At 38.4% G+C, this 19,362-nt stretch overlaps 1 protein-coding gene and 1 long non-coding RNA gene across 2 annotated transcripts; one reads left to right on the top strand and one right to left on the bottom strand.

Moving 5' to 3' along the window:
* Positions 1 to 3,666: 3,666 nt before the first annotated feature.
* CCT4 (chaperonin containing TCP1 subunit 4) lies at positions 3,667 to 16,871 on the bottom strand. The gene is made up of 14 exons (XM_069583079.1): positions 16,318 to 16,871; positions 13,842 to 13,894; positions 13,296 to 13,385; positions 12,267 to 12,375; positions 11,527 to 11,669; positions 10,282 to 10,403; positions 9,805 to 9,937; positions 8,716 to 8,855; positions 7,402 to 7,498; positions 7,209 to 7,319; positions 6,979 to 7,109; positions 6,573 to 6,807; positions 4,630 to 4,743; positions 3,667 to 4,400 (listed from the first exon to the last, which is right to left on the bottom strand). Exons 1-14 carry the CDS (start codon positions 16,451 to 16,453, stop codon positions 4,386 to 4,388), a joined length of 1,629 nt encoding a protein of 542 aa, XP_069439180.1. The 5' UTR covers positions 16,454 to 16,871; the 3' UTR covers positions 3,667 to 4,385.
* On the top strand, positions 16,628 to 17,757 carry LOC138436840 (uncharacterized). The gene is made up of 2 exons (XR_011255641.1): positions 16,628 to 16,658; positions 17,454 to 17,757. It is a non-coding gene; the product is annotated as an uncharacterized lncRNA (long non-coding RNA).
* The last annotated feature ends 1,605 nt before the right edge of the window (positions 17,758 to 19,362 follow it).

Genomic DNA, 19,362 nt, shown 5'->3' with positions numbered 1-19,362 from the left:
CATTGTTTTGCATGTAGATATCCAGTTTTCCTAGCTCTATTTGCTGAAGACTGAACTTTCCACATTGAGTGGCCTTGGCTCTCTTGTCAAAACTCATTTGACGATATATGTGATGCTTTTGAACTGTGGTGCTGACGACTCTTGTGAGTCGCTTGGACTGCAAGGAGATCCAACCAGTCCATCCTAAAGGAGACCAGTCCTGGGTGTTCATTGGAAGGACTGATGCTGAAGCTGAAACTCCAGTACTTTGGCCACCTCGTGCGGAGTTGACTCATTGGAAAAGACCCTGATGCTGGGAGGGATTGGGGGCAGGAGGAGAGGGGACGACAGGGATGAGATGGCTGGATGGCATCACCGACTCAATGGACATGAATTTGGGTGAACTCCGGGAGTTGGTGATAGACAGGGAGGCCTGGCGTGCTGCGATTCATTCGGTCGCAGAGTTGGACACGACTGAGCGACTGAACCGAACTGATGAGGGTTGATTTCTGGGCTCTCTCTTCTATTCCATTGGTCTAAATGTGCGTCTTCGTGCCAGTGCCGCACTGTTTTGATTACTGTAGCTTATAATATAGTTTGGAATCAGGGTCCATAAAACCTCTAGCTTTATTCTTCTAAACAGTGCTTTGGACATCTTTTGTAGTTCCATACAAAATGTTAGGATTATTTGTTCTAGCTCTTTGAAAAAACGCCATTGGTATTTTGATAAGGGATTATATGGATCACTTTGGATATATTGACACTTTAACAATATTTTGAATCCATAAACCTACAATCTGTTTCCATTTGTCTTCAACAGTGTTTTGTAGTTTTCACTGAGCAAATCTTTCACCTTCTTGGTTAATTTCTAAGTATTTATTTTTTGATGCTATAATGAATGGAATTCTGTAATTTTTTTCCATATTGTTCGGTTAATGTATAAAAATGCAAATGATTTGTGTGTTTTGTATCATTACTTTGCTGAATTCATTCATTCATCACAACAGCTTGTGTGTTGAGTCTTTGGGAGTTTTTACATCTAAGACAATATCTGCAGAGGCAATTTTACTTCCTTTCCAATTTGCATGCCTAACTGCCCTGGCTAGAACTTCTAGTACTATGCTGAACAGGGGTGGAAGAGTGGGCATTCTTGGCCTTTTTTTTTTAGTAAAAAAGCCTTCAGTCTTTCACTGTCACTCTGTACTCTCTATTGTGCTTTTACTTGCATGACTTTCATATTTTGATGTCCTTTAAAAAACTGAAGTGCAGTTGCTATCCAATGTTACCTGTGTACAATACAGTGATTCACAATTTTTAAAGGTTATACTCCATGGTTATTATGAAATATTGGCTATATTCCTCATGTTGTACAATGTATCTATTTTATGCCTAATAACTTATATCTCTTACCCACCCTATATTGCCCTCCTTCCTTCTCTCGCCACTGGTAACCATTATTCTAAATTTTTTGTGATACTCACTAGTTTGTTGTATTCCACAAATAAGTGATTTCATACAGTATTTGTCCCTTATTTCACTTAGCAAATGGTCAAGCAGTATCCCATTGTATATATAATACATCTTCTGTATCCATTCACACTACTGATTTTTTTGTTGAATGCCAGACACTGTGAATTTTGTTATTATATCCTAAATTTTAAGCTTTGGTCAGATACAGATATGTTGCTTGGGACTGGTTTGATCCCTTTAAAGAAATCCTGTGTTGTGGAGACCAGAGTGGTCTTTTTGGCTAATTCAGTCTTGCTATTAAGGCTGTACTCTTCTGAAGGCTCTACTCATTCCCTATTACAATACAAGGTTTCTCCAATCTAATAAGAATTTAAACTATTTCAAGGCCACTGTTAAATACAGTCTACTACTTTTCATTGGTTTTTCTGTGAACTCTATATAGTTTTACTGTACACAGAAATACTCAGCCAAAGACTTGACTACACCTCCACACATCCCTGGGAATTATTTCTGTAAAGCTTTGTTTTCTAGTACTCCGTTCTACAACTTCTAGCCACTCAGTTTATCTGAACCTTTGATCCCTATCTTAATTCAGCAATATTGATGGAAAAACTATTAATCTGTACCTTTAAAAAGCTCAATAAACTTAAAAAGGGACAAGAAATTTTGAAGTGGGAAGTGAACAACTTACGGAACATCCATGTTTCACATTTACTTGATTTCAAGAAAAATGTGAATATACAAAAGTGCATCCATCTGAATCAAACTGCCCCATGACACACAAAACTTCACACACACCTCAAAAAAACTGAGATATTAACTTTTATAAGCCAAACTCAACACATCCGGTGTTGCAACCTAGGTTTCATATAACCCTCCTTCTACTACTTTGCAATGACATTAGCTCCAACAGCCACTTCAATTTTCCGGTGTTTTTTAAATGGCATATGTAAAATTCTTAACCACTTACTGTTTGTGAAACTATTTGATCAGGTTCCTTTTGTGTTGTTAATGAAGTCTGGGGGTTGTCACTAACCACATTTCTCCTCTAAGCCCTGTGGTTTCTATTCCACAATTTTGCATATCAAGATTTTTAAGGCTACATCATATTATAGAACTGACTTCTATGGCAAAATGTCAATAGTTCGAGGGTATAGGGTGTTCATACTGTTCTGTGAACTTAATAAAAAGCTAGGGTGGAATTCCCTGGCTGTCAAGTGGTTAGGACTCAGCGATTTCACTGCTATGGGCCTGAGTACCCTGGTCCAGCAATTAAGATCCCACAAGCCACGGGGTGTGGCCAGAAAAATGAGAGTGAAAAAATAAATAGTACCCAAGAGGAAAAAAGTATGCAAAACCTTTGTCTCATTAGGATAGTCATCCTTCCTATTTAAAAGCGTACCTTAAATATTTAACAGGATAATTTTCCTTTCATTGCTTTAGAATTATTTAACTGTATCAGACCACTATTTTTGAGTTTTGTCATTTGGCCTTTCAAAGCACCACTGCTTCCCAAAACATTTTTATAAATTTTATAAACTTGTAAAACCCAATCAAACCCTAAATAGTGGCTTAATTTATATCAAACTTAATGACTAACATTTGTCTTGTTAGCATTCCTTTTATAAATTTTTAAACATATTTAGATACACACACATAAGGGTGCTGAATAACTCTTAAAAGCTCCAATATGAATAATTCTGGCTGAAGTATTTTGACTTAATACCCATTAAAAACAGAAATAATTACTGAATTATTAAATTCCAGACTATCCAAAGACTTATCTGAATTTACCACTTACCAGATTAGTCATTTTAATTAACTATTGGAGTTGTCAGATACAAAGGAACTTCATACTGATTGGCTGAAGTTCTCCGAAACCTTTAGGAGTCCCCGTCCCTCCATCCACTGCTTTCATAGTACTCTTTATATATAACACAAAAGATGGTCGAAGTAATCACGGATTATGTAAGGCTCAATTTGTGATCCACCTTAACGGTCTGGCCTTTATCCAAAGGCAATCAAAAGCCATGCAAGCGTTTGTAAAGGAGTGCTTGGCAAGTTAAAAGAAGACCACTAAGCTATACATAGAATGTGTGCAAAGTTGACTAGATGGAGACTGAAACAAGGACAGAACTAGTTAAGTTTTCCGGTACTCTTGGTGCAAGATTAAGGTGTTTTAAACCACTGACAAAAGACTTACTTATACAAACAAAATTTGCTACATATATATGCGTATTTTTATTAATAGAGGGAATCCCAATTAACACAACAGTGGTTCTCAGAAAAAGAGGTAAGAATGAGAAAGACTTTCATTTTTCACTCTTTCTGTACTGTTAACTTTTCAAACAGCATATATATTACTGAAAGTGGGGGTTTATCAGGGTGATGAGCAGATTGGGCCATTTTTCCTTCTCAATACTTCTATCAATAAACACAAAACTGGAGACTTCCCTGGCAGTCCAGTGTTTAAGATTCTTTGCTGCCCATGCATGGAGTGTGGGTTTGATCCCTGGTCAGGGAAGTAAGATCCCACATGCCACGCAGCCAGAAAAGAGAAAAACCACCACCACCACAACCTAACACAAAACTTAAAAGTACCCAGCATTAAGTCCGTAAGAATTTAACAGGCAAATGTTACTACTTTTTTCTCTCTTCACAGGGATCTCAAGTGAATCAGAAATAACAGAGTTTGGGAGAGAGTGGGAATAATGCAGAGTATAGAGCAATAAATTAACCTGCTTTTTGAAACCATGTATTTAATATTTTCATTAAACTGTGTCAATACAATTTCAAGCAAATGCCAACTGGAAGACCAGGCCCAGAAATTCATAAAAGAAACAATCTTCCAAACAACAAGGAATGCCAAGGTGCTCTTCCACTCCAGCTGCACCATCAGCGGCCATGCTGGTGCCAGTCAGACCGTGTTAACCAGATTACCGAGTGTTTACCTGAAAAGAAAAAAATTTCAAAACCTGTAAGGATACAATTTTAAGGATGGAAGATGTTTAAGGTGGTTATCCAAACTTCCCCATTTTTATAGGTGAGAAAATACTAGAAGTATGAACTGTTTTCACCCTGATGACTAGCAAACTAACAACATTTATTGCTCCCACCCCAACTCCTCAAAAAATATGCCTTTCTGCCCTTGTAAGAAATTCACAACCTGTATATACTTACCACATCATCAATTTTCAGAATGCTCCGGACAGTTTCAGTTGCTAGAGTCAGTGCACTGACTGAAACCAACAGAGGCTGGACAACCAGTTCCTCCAATATGTTGGAAATACCACCCTGCAAACCAGTACAAGTTGCTTTTAGAATTTATAATGATACACATTACCAACTACACTGTTACCAGAAAACCGCAAAGCCTTTCAAGCTTAGTTTTCCTGTAGTCTAGTCAAGAGTCAGATACTCTCTACTAAGCATTTCCCTAAGTTATAGGCTGTTTTTCAACTGAAATCTAGAAAAACTGAATTAATGCTGTACTCTCCCAATCTGAACTCCAAAATAATTCCTTGTATCTTTTATTTTAAAATTCCTGGCAAAAATTAAATAGATGATATAGTTATTTAAGATTTTTTTTTGCTATATACCTGAAAATTTGTTGAGTTGCTCAGTCTTGTCTGACTCTTTTGACCCCATGGACTGTAGCCTATCAGGCTTCTCTGTCCATGGGATTCTCCAGGCAAGAATACTGGAGTGGGTGGTCATTCCCTTCATCAGGAGATCTTCCCAACCCAGGAATCGAACCCAAGTCTCCTGCATTGGCAGGTAGATTCTTTATCACTGAGCCACCAGGGAAGCCCTCAAAACTAACACTCTAAATCAACTATCTCAATTAAAAAAAGGTATAAAATTTTAAATCATCTGATTCCCAGTTCTGAATTTGGCCAAGTCTAGTCTACCTGGTACTTTATATCATTCTCACTTTCCACTTTTAGATTCTTACTGCCACTATTCCCTCACCTTTATCCTAGGATTACTGCTGATGGTCTTAATAGGCAATCCTGTCTCCATTCTTCCCTCCTTAAAATACTCTTTCCATCACCTTAGTCTCTTGGTTTAAACACACACACAAAAAAAACAAAGACTCCCAACTATAGGAATTAAAAAACAAACACCCAGCCACCCTACCCATTCATCAACAACTCAAGGGACTCTTCATTCTAGCTTTTATCCAGTCTTTCCAATCTTAAAGTCCATTATATGATCAATACATCACCTCTGCTCTAGACAAAATGAATTAACGTTTTTGGTCCCTCTTACCTGTAAATCACTGCTTCCCCATCTGAAACTTTTTTATCCCCTACCAAACCAAAGTTGCAGCTTCCTAAAACTTTCCCTAACCAGTGCCCTCGAATCTACCTGCTTCTACCATTAAAAAAAAAAAAAAAAATCACCTTGTAGTGTCCATTTCCCCCCTTACATGTTAACTGTCTTCTCAATAAAAGGAGACGTTAATAATGCAACAGGAGAAATCAGTACTGTTCTATGTGTTTTACCCTATGAAACTACACCAGGCTGGTGCTCACAACAGCAGCAATGGTTAACTATACACCAGCCATCTTTGTTAAGAACTTTCTATTTGGTGGCTCAAATGGTAAAGCATCTGCCTACAATGCAGGAGACTCAGGTTCGATCCCTGGGTTGGGAAGATCCTCTGGGTAAGGAAATGGCAACCCACTCCAGTACTCTTGCCTAGAAAATCCCATGGACAGAAAAGTGTGGTAGGCTACAGTCCATGGGGTCGAAAAGAGTTGGACAACACTGAGCAACTTCACTTTCACTTTCTATTTAGTAATCCATTTAATCCTCACAGGCCTATGAAGGAACTATAATAATTCCTGTTTTTACAACCAAGAAAACGGAAGCACAGATTTAAAGTTGTACAATCATAAAATGCAGGGTTAATGAACAAAATACTATTTCTCACTTAAGGCATCATCTTCATTTTCACTCATTAGCATACCTAATTAACTAACCTGCAGGTTTTGTATCCAAATTGAAGGTTACTCTATTTTTAATTAGAAAGCCTTTCATTCCATAGACAATTATAAAGCTGTTAGTATTTTATATTAATCAACATTTCCTGCAGTAACAAAAGTTTAAATTACTACCTTTCGGACATTAATGCCTGTAGTTTTTTCTCCCTGGGCATGCCGGTTTCTTAGTTCTGTTACAGTAGAAATGGGATTCAGGCCAGCATTTTCAGCTAGTGTAGATGGAATGACTTCCATAGCATCTGCAAAAGCACGAATACAGTAGGATTCCATACCACTCAATGTTCGTGAGTATTCAGTTAACCGTAGGGCCAACTCTATTTCTGGAGCACCACCTCCTGCAATAAGAGCTCTGAAATTCAGAAGTGTATTTTTAGTTTATTTTATCCAACAGAAATAATGATTTATTTAAAAGCTTAATACTCTTTAAAGTTTTAATAATACTAAAAATCTTTAAAATGTAAAATCTTAATAATCAAAATATGGAAGTTTTAATCATCAAAACGTTACTTAGTAATATTACCTCTTCTTCACTAAACAGCGAATAACACAGAGAGCATCATGGATGGAGCGCTCAGCTTCTTCAATCACCAATTTGTTAGAACCACGAACAACAATTGTAACTGTTTTTCCAGGGCTTGCACAACCTGTAATCTTTAGTAAACAAACTCCAGAATTAGGTTATTTCAAGGATTAAAAAAAAAAAACCACATCCAAACCCCAAGCAAACAGAAACTTAATTTTAACAGTTACCTTGATCAGTTTGCCAGAACCATTTAAGCTGACTTCCTCAGCTAACTCAGCAGATCCCAGCATGTCAGCAGTGAACTGGTCAACATGAGCAACTGGTTTGGTTCCAATCGTCTGGGAATAACAGTCACATTCACAAACTCAGCTGTCTGACTAGTGAACATTTTCACATATACAGATATTAAGAATATTTTACCTTACAAATGAATTCAATGTCTTCTCTTTCAATATCCTTTACCACCATAATCTTCATTTTGTTCAGGAAATGTAATGCAAGATCACTAAGAGCATCTCTAAAATACAGAAACAGTGATTACGTCAACACTGGTTTAGAACAGAAATTTTGCTATTTAACTCCTTAGGATTTTCTGTAATTTTACTATTGTTTAAATGGCCAATTATTTAATTATTTGTGAAAGGAGATGCTTTAAATAGCTTGACCAAGTTTATGAGCTCAAAATTCTTAAATAAGATTTCTAAAGGATAATATTTAAAATGTACCCCAAGGACAGTTGTAAAACACACAAAAGTAATTGTCATCATTCTTCTGATAGTTAATTAATACTTCATGAATTTAGAATTAAGTATCATGCTAAATTATGTTTAAGACCCCACAAATTTACATGTTTACACAAACTATCTGAATGACTCCCGCACCCCAACAACCCTGATACTGAAGGGTAGATTATCAGTATCCTTGTTTTACAGATAAGTAAACTGAGTTTTGAGAGCAATTTACTAGAAGTTACTAGCTATTATGTAACTTGAATTTAGCACCAGGTATTCCAACTCTTCAAGAAGGTGTCTATATCAAGAGATCCACAATACTTATAGAGAGTACATAAGAATGTGTCTTATCTATTAGAAGAAAACACTGAAACATCAGTTTCTTCAAGGCATCAGTTCAAACTTTGGAGAATTCTTTCAATCCGTGGACTATCTAGTATTCCTCCAATCCGTGGACTATCCAGGATTCCCCTCAAAACTCCTAAAATTTCAAGACAAACTACTGCATGGCCCTTTAAATAAAGAACTTCCCTGGTGGCTCAGATGGTAAAGCATCTGCCTACAATGCGGGAGACCCGGGTTCAATCTCAGGGTTGGGAAGATCTCCTGGGAAAGGAAATGGCAACCCACTCCAGTATTCTTGCCTGGAAAATCCCATGGACGGAGGAACCTGGTAGGCTATAGTCCATGGGGTCGCAAAGAGTTGGACACGACTGAGCGACTTCACTTTAAATAAATACCTCTAAAATTTTAGCTATATTAGGTACCTTTTTACTTGATAGTAAGGATCTTCGTCAAGAAGGACATATATCCCACACTTAAATTATCATAACAAGAAAGGAACTCATTTTAGATAATTTACCAGAATACTACAATGCCCTAAAATGCAAATCTGTTCCAGATTTCTAGTGGTTTAACACACCCCTAATGCTTCTTAAAAACTGCTAGAAGGGATCCAAAATCAATTATTGTTAACAGGTGATAAAAATAAAATGCCCCATACCTTAGAATAGACTTCTGTATGAGAAGAACATTACATCCTGTTTTTTTAATTTGCTTCACTAAATTTAAAATATAAGCTCTCTCTTCTCTTAGCACTCGATCCATTTGAACATAGTCAGAAACCACTATTTGATTGTCCATCTGTTCAGAAAAAGAACATATTAATAATTTGGATTTTAAGAGTTCTTGAGCAAAAAATGAGAATTTTAATGAAAATATTATGTACAATATAAACCCAACGAAAATCACACCAACCTAGAGATTACATAGACACACACAGTGAAAGTCTAGAAAAGTGAACATAAATGAAATGCAACTCAGGTTTTTTACTTTTATCTATACACCTTACTGGTATTTTTCACAATGTTGTGGAAATCATTAAAGGTAAAAATGATCATCCTATTTCATGGATACGTCAATTGTCCTCATAAAAATTTACATGTTACTGAAATAACTTCAATTGCATCCCTTTTACTCCATGGTTAAAAAATATTGATATGCTGAAAGCAATTAAAGACAAGTACTATTATATTTAAGACCTATAAAAGACCACTGATTTTTATATGGGTTAAAACTTGGGAAACAAACGACTGAACAGGAAACCTATATGCTAACACAATATGAAGTGAGAGCAAACCTGAATCGGGTGACAAAGAGCAGCCACTCCTTTAGGGAATGGTGCTTATCACTAACAGATTTAATATGTTAAATTAAAAATCACTTTTGGAATAAAAACAATAAGCTGGTTTAAAGTTCTACTATGCAAACATAAAGACAAAGAATCTGGAAATCCCTCTTAGACCACCACTTTCACAGAGCCTAGCTTTACTGTTTTATACATATCCTTATGATTATTTGTCTTCATTTGAGAAGTCAATGCTCAATTTCAATAAACAGCCAACTGAAATTAAATCCATCACATGTGGCATCCAATATTTTATACTTTTGTCTTGATTTTACTGATTTTTAAATCCTTGCTTTCTATCACTAGTATTAATATCAGCATTTTCTATTTTTATAATAATCAGCAAATATCTTTGTTATTAGAAAGTTGAACAGCTAAGGAATAATTTCATTTGGTTTTACTTACATCTGTTTTGGGAGCAGATAAGCAGAACTGAATAAGCCCAATTTTAGCCTTTTCAACTCTGGTTATGCCAGAATTTGCTACCTTTTGAGTAAGAACCAGACCTTCCACCAACTCACAGTCATCAATTGTCCCACTAAGAAAAAAGAAAATGAAGAGACAGTTAAGAGGGGAGGGAAATCTCCAAGTTTAACAGACTGGAAACAGATTAAAAATCATCAGTCTGATAAAATGTGCTTCAACCTCACTCATATTTATTAATGGCCCATTTCTGAACCTATCTGATCACACCACTGCTCTGCCATCACCAGGGAATATAAACTAACTCTTCAAATTTCCACATTAATATCAGCTGTCATGAAAACAAAACAACTAAACGTACATGACTTTCATCTACATTTTTCATTTAACTATTTTTGAAACAGCTTATGTTTACTTTGAAAATTAATTTTTATTAAAGTTATAATTAGAGATGCTTACCCAAGCTTCTTAACTATTTTAATATCTCTAAGATCTACACTAGTAGCTGTGGCTGGGTCAATCACTTTCATCACTGCATCTACACTCATTGGAGAAAGGAGACTTGAATACTGGGACACAACCTAGTATTAAAAAGAAAAAAAGTTAAGTGTCATAAAATGTTGTTAACAGAGAAAGTCCCAGTTCTTTAGTGATAAAGATATTCAAGAAGTAATCTCAATTACTTTTTTGAGTGGGGTGGAGAACATAAAGGGTCAGACACAACTGAGGTGATTTAGCACACACAAGGAGTACATGTAGGGAAACATTACATATAAACTATCTTTTCCACTCAAGTTTGACTGTCACCAATAAAAATATACATTTGCGTTCCTCTTTTATTAATAGTCAGGACTGACTAGATTACTAGTAATTCAACAGGAAATCCAAAAGAACAATTTTATGCTGAGGTTTCATATTTAAACTGAATTTATGCTCAGATGTTATATATGTGCAACCCTATTGTTGAGGGGCTGATAAAAATAGGTAATGGTTAGAACATATTGAGCATGAATTCTATGTCATGCAGTAGCTTTAACACTTTACATTCATATACTTAATCTTCCAATGAAAAACCTAAAATATACAGCTTAATTAAGTGGAGCTGGCACTGAACCCAAGCAGTCTAGGCTCTATGACCAATGCTTATAACCATTATGATATTCTAAATTAGTCTAAATTAGTCTAAATTAGTTCTGGGGACATTTATCAACACTATTACTTAATATCACTAATACGATCTAGATTTCCCCTTAACATTTAAATAACACTGATGAAAAGGAAAAAGAATGGAGTGGGCATGTGACACACAACATAACAGAGAATAGGTAACATGAGCTTCCAAGAAACTGAAAATAACATTAATGCTTTATATTTGATTTAAAAAAAATAGCAACATGGTTAAGAGATGGACCATGATGGGCAGCCCTATCTGGGGTTCAAGTCTCATCTCTGCCTCTCATTAGTGGATCTTGGATAAGTTATTTAACTTCACTTTCTTTTCCCATCTGTAAGATCAACTTACCTAAAAGCCTTGACGTTAGTTAATTTTACTTGAACTAATTCAGTTATGCAAATTAGTTTAGTTACCCACTCTTGAGAGTTAATATTTATGAACTATACAGCATCAAAAACCACAGAATAAGAGTTGCAGTTCCTGACGAACTGAACTGTACTTTTACAATGATCGCATTGTGCTCGTCTCACCTTTGAGTTCAATGAAGTGGCCGCACTATTTAACAAAGTTTCTCTGTCACTCAGTTCCACAGGTCGAGACATGTCAGTCAAGATGTCAATGCCCTTTTCCAAAGCCTTCTGGAATGACTCAGAAATGATGGTGGGATGAATCCCTGTCATTTGTGAAAGGGTAGTTAATTTAATAATAACAGATAAACATCATACTTGACATGCCTTAAAATTTCTTTGCTCATTACAACATCAAAGCAGTCAAATTTTAAATTATTCTTAATAATGGTTCGAATAACTTTAACTGCTAATGTCTAATAATTTATTTCTATTTAATTCGAAATAGATAAATTACATATTATGTGATACTTGAGATTAAAACCATTTTTTTTTTTACTTTACAAAGATTCTATAAGTCTACATAATAGTAAGTGACTGAAGAATCACAACTACATTTAGGCAGTATGTACCAAAACAAGAATCCTTACTTTCTCTCCTAAATCACTGCTCTCATCTATAGCCTGTTTAGTAATACCACCAACCAGTCATTTTTTAAAAGCAAAATTTTATGACGTTCCATTCAAAACAAAAGCAGGAAAGCCAGGGGTGGGGTGGGGTGTGGGGAGACCCAGAAGCAGAAAAAAATTTTTAATACATGATAAACAGCAAAATTAGCTGTTTCAAATTAAATTGTTAATCTCATATTACTTAATAACTTTTGCCTTTATTCAGTAATAAAGTATGTCTTATGTCCTACCCACCTTTCTGAAGAAGCTTGGTACAGGAGTCCAAGAGAGAGCCAGCAATAATGACCACTGATGTGGTGCCATCTCCTGCTTCTATATCCTGAGCCTTGGACAGCTCCACCAGCTGGGTGAACAGAACATGTCAAGTTGTTCAGTAAGAACTGGTTCATGAGAACCCAATAACAGCGTCAGTGACATTCACATCATGTTCACTTATAGATCTTGATTATCAGCACTGTAGGAGTCAATATACTTTTCTTCTGATTTTTTGTCCACCTTGGTTTGATTTAAAAATGATGACCTATATATTTGTGGCATGCAAAATTCTATTTACACACTTTATAAGAAGCTATATTATGATTTATAGTTCAGACTACAGGTTGTTTTTTCTTCCCATTACTTAAATGAACTAGGGGCACTCTATAGATTCAGAAACTATGAAGTGCAGGATTCAGATGAGAGGAGATTATTAGTTTGAAATCCTTGGCCATGTTTATCTAAATTGACCCTGCATGAAGCACAACCTGACCAGTTTTCAGTCACCTTTACCTAATCAAAAGGGATTTTTAAAACAGGAATTTCTAAGGAATTTGTTTTTGCTGATATTTTGACTCCTCACTTGACACTAGAATCACCATTATGACTTGTAGTTGAATTAAAAATTGTTCTTAAAAATAAATATCAGGGAAAGTTTAAACACAAGATTTATTTTGCAAACAAAAAGTTCTACTTTCAGCTAACACCCACTGAACTAATAATTGGTACAAATTTTTTTTTAACAGTACATTTTTTTCTCTCTTCCTTATATGTGTGGCACGTTGCTGTGGAAAAGAAGAATCATGTTTTATTATGATTTTCAACGAAGAACATAATGCTAGGCATACAACATATCCTAAAAATATGCCTGATTAGCATAAAAAAGAAAAACTTTCACCATGTTTAAACTTACCATGTGATCAAATAAAACAAATTTAACTGTTTACCGAATATCAAATAATACACTTAAAGAAACCCAAAAAACTCTCACCTAAAAATTACACTTACCATTCTGGCTGCTGGATGTAACACCTGCATTTGTTTCAGAATGGTGGCACCATCATTTGTAATGGTCACATCACCTTTCCCGTCTTGAATCTGCAAAGTATAGTTTTTTAAAGGTTGTTATTTCAAAAAAATTTTTTTCTTTATCCAGTATTAATGTGAAACCCTAAAAGCTCTACTAATTTTAATACTTCTTGTACAGAACTTATGTTTGCATAATGCTTAATTTCAAATTGTTTTTCCTTACCCTGGTGTAAAGATTAAGAACAGGCAGTAATAGTCCCAGTTTACAAGTGAAATACCTGGGTTTTTTTCCTACTTAAAAGTGAAGGAATGAAGACACTAAAAAAGGGATACAAAAGATATTATAAAGAATCATCATAAAATATGAATTATAACTAGGTCCCATTCACCCCAAAGTAATCTGTCCCTTTCTGAACTCTCAAAGCCTTTCTAACAGTTTACTTTTTAAACAGCACATCTTAACCCTCTATAGAGAGCTTGCAGTAGGCACAGTAGTACTAAATAAGTAATGAATAAGCCTTTTACCATTTTATCCATTCCTTTTGGTCCGAGGCTTGTTCTAATAGCATCAGCAACAGCTGTAAATAGGGAAACAAGAAAAAGAAACCAAGACTCTTTAAAGAGCAAAGCATTTCTTCTACTCACAAATAATCATCTTGTCCTTATTAGAATATGGTGCATAACAATTCACTGTGTTTGCTAAAGGAAATTCTATACCTAAAAATCTACTCAAAACAGAAATAATTATTTTACTCCTTTAATTGTATGATGCTTCACTTTTTGTTGCTAAAGTCACTATATGTAGCATTTGTACCCTGCACATATGGTAGAATAAATTTTGAAGTCACCTAATCCTATAAATATCAATATAACTTAAGTCATGTGCTCTGAATGAGAACTGCATTACCTTTCCCATTCTCTGAAACAAAACAGCAATAACAGGACAAGCTAGATCTCCTAGCACATTCTACAGCCCTACTTGCTTTTGTTTATTTCACAACTAAAATAATGCTTTCAGTGGGTTGTGTTAATACATAATCTTAAAAAGATTATAAGAAAATATTTGTTAGAGCTTAAAAAAATTCTACTTAATTATTTCATAATTGGGGGCTGCATTTCCTAATTATTCAGCCATCATTAATCACTCTTTCAGGTGATTTTAGTGGACCCACATGGCAACGATTCTACAAGCAGACCAATTCACTTTAAGAACACCCTTACAGTCATCTACAGGAAGCCCCTAGAAAGGCACACTATTCAAAACATAAAATTTTTGCTGATCACCTCCTCAAAAGTGTCTGAAGTTTAACATACTATGTAGTACACAGTATTATCTGTTAAATGACTTGTGCTGAATAGTACTAGAACTACCACAACTATTTGTGTGTGTGTGTGTGTGTGTGCTGTTTTGACATCGTCAACCAAAGAAAAAACTGGCTCCATGAATTACACTAAGGATGCATCTGGCAACAGCTTTTCCCCACCAGTCTGTAGGGTTCTGTCTGACTTGGACAGTCTAGTAGTCCCCCTTTGTTCCAGGAGCTCTCCTCACTTAAGATGTAAGGGTCAAGTTTACAAGTAAGTGGCCTTTTCCTCCTATATGCATTCCTCTCTTGTCCAATTTCAATTCTCTGTGCAGGGATGTTTCCAAATTTGCAGAAGTTAACATCCCATCCTGTTACCTTGTTTGTTGAAAATCTACCATATTTTATAGCTTTTCCGGCCCCACAACATGGCACCAGAATTTACCTAAACACCTTGTTTCTAATGAAATAAATCTAAGCTTCAATTATGGTCTCTAGATAACTTTCAAACAACGTTCATTTCCGGGTAGAGACTCTCTTGAACTTTCAAACGACTCCTAAATTTACCATTTAGTCATTCTGACATCCTCAACTCATTTAAGCCTGAACCAGAACCTAGTCTCTCTTCTTCCACCATACGTCCTTCAGCGTACCTGATTTTTCCCAGAAGTAGCAGCACCATACCCTCAGTCCCCTGGACAGATAACCTCAAATATCTGTAAGGCTGTACTCTATGTATACATATACACACACCTGGCTCCTCCGATGCTTTCTTATTTAAGCCTTACAGCAACCCTCCAAGGTAGCTATTATTTCATTATACTGAAAAACAATCTGTAGCTGCGGGAGTCGTGTTAACGCCTTTCCAGAACAACAACAAAGGACACCTTGTGGCCCCACTCTACCTTTCCGATCTCACTTCTCATTTCTTCAGGCACCTGATGCTCTAACCAAATGAAATACTCCCTGTACTCAAACACATAACGGGCAAGAACTCTAAGCCTCTGTTCTTTTTCTTCTAGACTCTTCTAATTCATCCCGACGTCTCTTAATCCTCACAACTTTTTTTTAAGCGAACTTTTCCATCCTCAATTTTATAGGCAAGAAAACCTTGGTTAAAGGTCACAAAGCCACGAAGTAACGTAACTAAACGAAACCCAGGACTTCTTGAATTCCACCAAAAGCCAAACTCTTCTTCATTTGCTGGCTGTACGTGCAGAGAGGACACCAAAGCTCAACGCAGCCTCATAATTACTCTCAAACAAGGTGGGTCGGTCTCTTTCACACCTCCCAGTACAATGGACCCCGCCCCAATTTAAGGCGCGGAGAGTTTACCCGAATTCAATAGCTGAGCCAGAAAAGTATTTCCCTATTTTAATAAAACAAAAAGACTGTAAAGTATTATGCAAACATTCTACCAGTAGACCGCTGCATGAGGGCCCCGGCTGCTTTCTTAAGTATGGTGAAAGCAGCACGCCCCGGAAAATTATGGGCGTCTAAGACGCAGAATGGGGCCAGTATAAAGGCTTCCATACTCGGGGTCGGGAACAACGGCGAACAGGAAGGAGGATCCCTGCACTGAGCTTATTCTATGAGAGGCCCAAAGCGGATCATCTGAACGAACAGCCCACCCAAGGCTGGGGGTGAGAGTGCACAGTCAGGCCCGGAGGGCCGCGACTCAAGCCGGGGAGCGATACCTTTGGCTGCGGAGATGTTGCTGAAGCGGATCTGGGCCGGCTTATCGCGGTCCTGATAGGCGCTCTTCCCGCGGCCGCCGGCAGCCCCGACAGCCCCGGCGGGCGGCCCGGTCCGGGGTGCTACGTTCTCGGGCATGGCAACCTTGGATGGGTCTGCGTGAGCTTGGGAAGGACGGATGGACACGGATTGCGGCTGACCAGGGACCAACCGTAAGCGCCCACCGCCTTCACGAACCTTCCAGAAAGCGGCGCCGCCGCCGGGAGGAGGAGGAGCCGGGGAAGGGGTCCTTCCTGGAGGCGCGGCGCTGCCGTGACGTCACAGACTGCCCGCCGCGCGCCGGGTGAGGGGGCCAGCGCCGGGGAGCTGGGGGCTGGCTGGGGCTCTTGGTCCGGGGTCCTTTGGGCCGGGGGCGCGCTGAGCAAGCTCGGGGGAGGCAGAAAGGCTCACTTGCGATTGTAGGCTGGTGTCGGGACACCTCATCTCCCCACTAACCCCTCCTCGGGCCTGAGGACCCCTCGTTAACTGCAGTTGGAAGTGTCACTCCCGGTTGGGTGGGGTTTTTGCCGGCGGTACACTTGTATTTTTGGAAAAGGAAATGGCGACCCAATCGAGTATTCTTACCTGGAGAAAATCCACGGACACAGGAGCCTGGTGGGTTACAGTCCATGGGGTCGCAGAGTCGGACACGACTGAGCACAGACCTGTATTTTATTCAGTTTTATTCGTTTTGAAAGCGAATCGGAAAAGAGATTTGGCAGTTCAGTTCAGTCGCTGAGTTGTGTCCGACACTTTGGGATCCCATGGACTGCAGCACGCCAGGCTTCCCTGTCCATCACCAGTAATTCCCGGAGTTTACTCAAACTCAGTCCCATTGAGTCGTTGATGCCATCCAGCCATCTCGTCTTCTGCCGTCCCCTTCTCCTTCCGTCTTCAATCTTTCCCGGCATCAGGGAGTCCAAGGGACTCGCGAGAGTCTTTGTCAACACCACAGTTCACAAGCATCAGTTCTTCGGCGCTCAGTTTTCTTTATACTCCAACTCTCACATCCATACATGACTACTGGGAAAACCATAGTTTTGAAGCAAGGGACCTTTGTTGGCAAAGTAATGTCTCTACTTTTTAATATGTTGTCTAGGTTGGCTTCCCTGGTGGCTCAGAGGGTAAAGCGACTGCCTGCAATGCAGGAGACCTGGGTTTGATCCCTGGGTCAGGAAGATCCCCAGGAGAAGGAAATGGCAACCCACTCGAGTACTCTTGACTGAAAAATCCCATAGAAGCCTGGTAGATTACAGTCCATGGGATCGCAAAGAGTCGGACATGACTGAGGGCCTTCACTTTCTTTTCTTCCAAGAAACAAGCATCTTTTAATTTGATGAATGCAGTCACCATCTACAGTGATTTTTGGAGCCCCCCACCCCCAATAAAATTTTGTCACTGTTTCCATTGTTTCCCTATCTATTTGCCATGAAGTGATAGGACCAGATGCCATGATCTTAGTTTTCTGAATGTTGAGTTTTAAGCCACCATTTTCACTCTGCTCTTTCACTTTCATCAAGAGGCTCTTTAGTTCTTTGCTTTCTGCCATAAGTGTGGTGTCATCTGTGTATCTGAGGTTTTTGGTATTTCATGGGCAATCTTGATTCCAGCTTGTACTTCAGCCAGTCCAGCATTTCACATAGTGCGCTCTGCGCATAGGTAAAATAAGGTGATGATACACAGCCTTGACGTACTCTTTTCCGGAACCAGTCTGTTGTACCATGTCCAGTTCTAACTGTTGCTACTTGACCTGCATACAGATTTCTTAAGAGGTAGGTCAGGTGGTCTGGTATTCCCATCTCTTTCAGAATTTTCCACAGTTTGTTGTGATCCACAGTCAAAGGCTTTGGTGTAATCAATAAAGCAGAAGTTTTTCTGGAATTCTCTTGCTTTTTCAATGATCCAATGGATGTTGGCAATTTGATCTGTGGGTCTTCTGCCTGTTAATCCAGTTTGAACATCTGGAAGTTCACGGTTCACGAACTGCTGAAGCCAGGCTTGGAGAATTTTGAGCATTACTTTACTAGCATGTGCTGCTGCTGCTGCTGCTGCTAAGTCGCTTCAGTTGTGTCCGACTCTGTGCAACCCCATAGATGGCAGCCCATCAGGCTCCCCCGTCCCTGGGATTCTCCAGGCAAGAATACTGGAGTGGGTTGCCATTTCCTTCTCCAATGCATGAAAGTGAAAGTGAAGTCGCTCGGTCGTGTCCGACTCTTAGCGACCCCATGAACTGCAGCCTACCAGGCTCCTCTGTCCATGGGATTTCCCAGGCAAGAGTACTGGAGTGGGGTGCCATTGCCTTCTACTAGCATGTGAGATGAGTGAAATTGTGCAGTAGTTTAAACATTCTTTGGCATTGCCCTTCTTTGGGATTGGAATGCAAACTGACCTTTTCCAGCCCTGTGGCCATTGCTGAGTTTTCCAAATTTGCTGGCATATTGAGTGGAGCACTTTGACAGCATCATCTTTTAGGATTTGAAATAGCTCAACTGGAATTTCATCACCTCCACTAGCTTTGTTTGTAGTGATGCTTCCTAAGGCCCATTTGACGTCACACTCCAGAATGTCTGGCTCTAGGTGAGTGATCACAACATAGTGGTTATCTGGATCATGAAGTTTTTTGTGTGTGTGTAGTTCTGTGTATTTTTGCCACCTCTTCTTTATATCTTCTGCTTCTGTTAGTTCCGTACTGTTTCTGTCCTTTATTGTGGCCATTTTTGCATGAAATGTTCCCTTGGTATCTCTAATTTTCTTGAAGAGATCTCTAGTCTTTCCCAGTCTATTGTTTTCCTCTGATTCTTTGAATTGATTGCTGAGGAAGGCTTTCTTATCTCTCCTTGCTATTCTTCAGTGTATGTATAACATAATTCGTGTAGCTTTTTAAATCCCTTAAAGATTGAAGGCAGGAGAAGAGGACAACAAAGGACAAGATGGTTGGATGACATCCCCAACTGGATGGACCTGAATTTGAGCAAGCTCTGGGAGTTGGTGATGGACAGGGAAGCCTG

Source organism: Ovis canadensis, chromosome 3, assembly GCF_042477335.2.
Source record: "Ovis canadensis isolate MfBH-ARS-UI-01 breed Bighorn chromosome 3, ARS-UI_OviCan_v2, whole genome shotgun sequence".
NCBI classification, from domain to species: Eukaryota; Metazoa; Chordata; class Mammalia; order Artiodactyla; family Bovidae; genus Ovis; species Ovis canadensis.
Note: the sequence above shows the minus strand (reverse complement) of the source record. Positions and strands in the feature narration are given on the sequence as shown.

Coding starts and splice junctions, on each gene's coding strand:
- CCT4 (XM_069583079.1), bottom strand. CDS start 16,453: ATGCCCGAGAACGTAGCACCCCGGACCGGGCCGCCCGCCGGGGCTGTC. Junction 13,386..13,841: donor CAAAAGGAATGGATAAAATG/GTAAAAGGCTTA, acceptor TATACTTTGCAG/ATTCAAGACGGGAAAGGTGA. Junction 7,320..7,401: donor ACATTGAATTCATTTGTAAG/GTAAAATATTCT, acceptor TGTTATTCCCAG/ACGATTGGAACCAAACCAGT.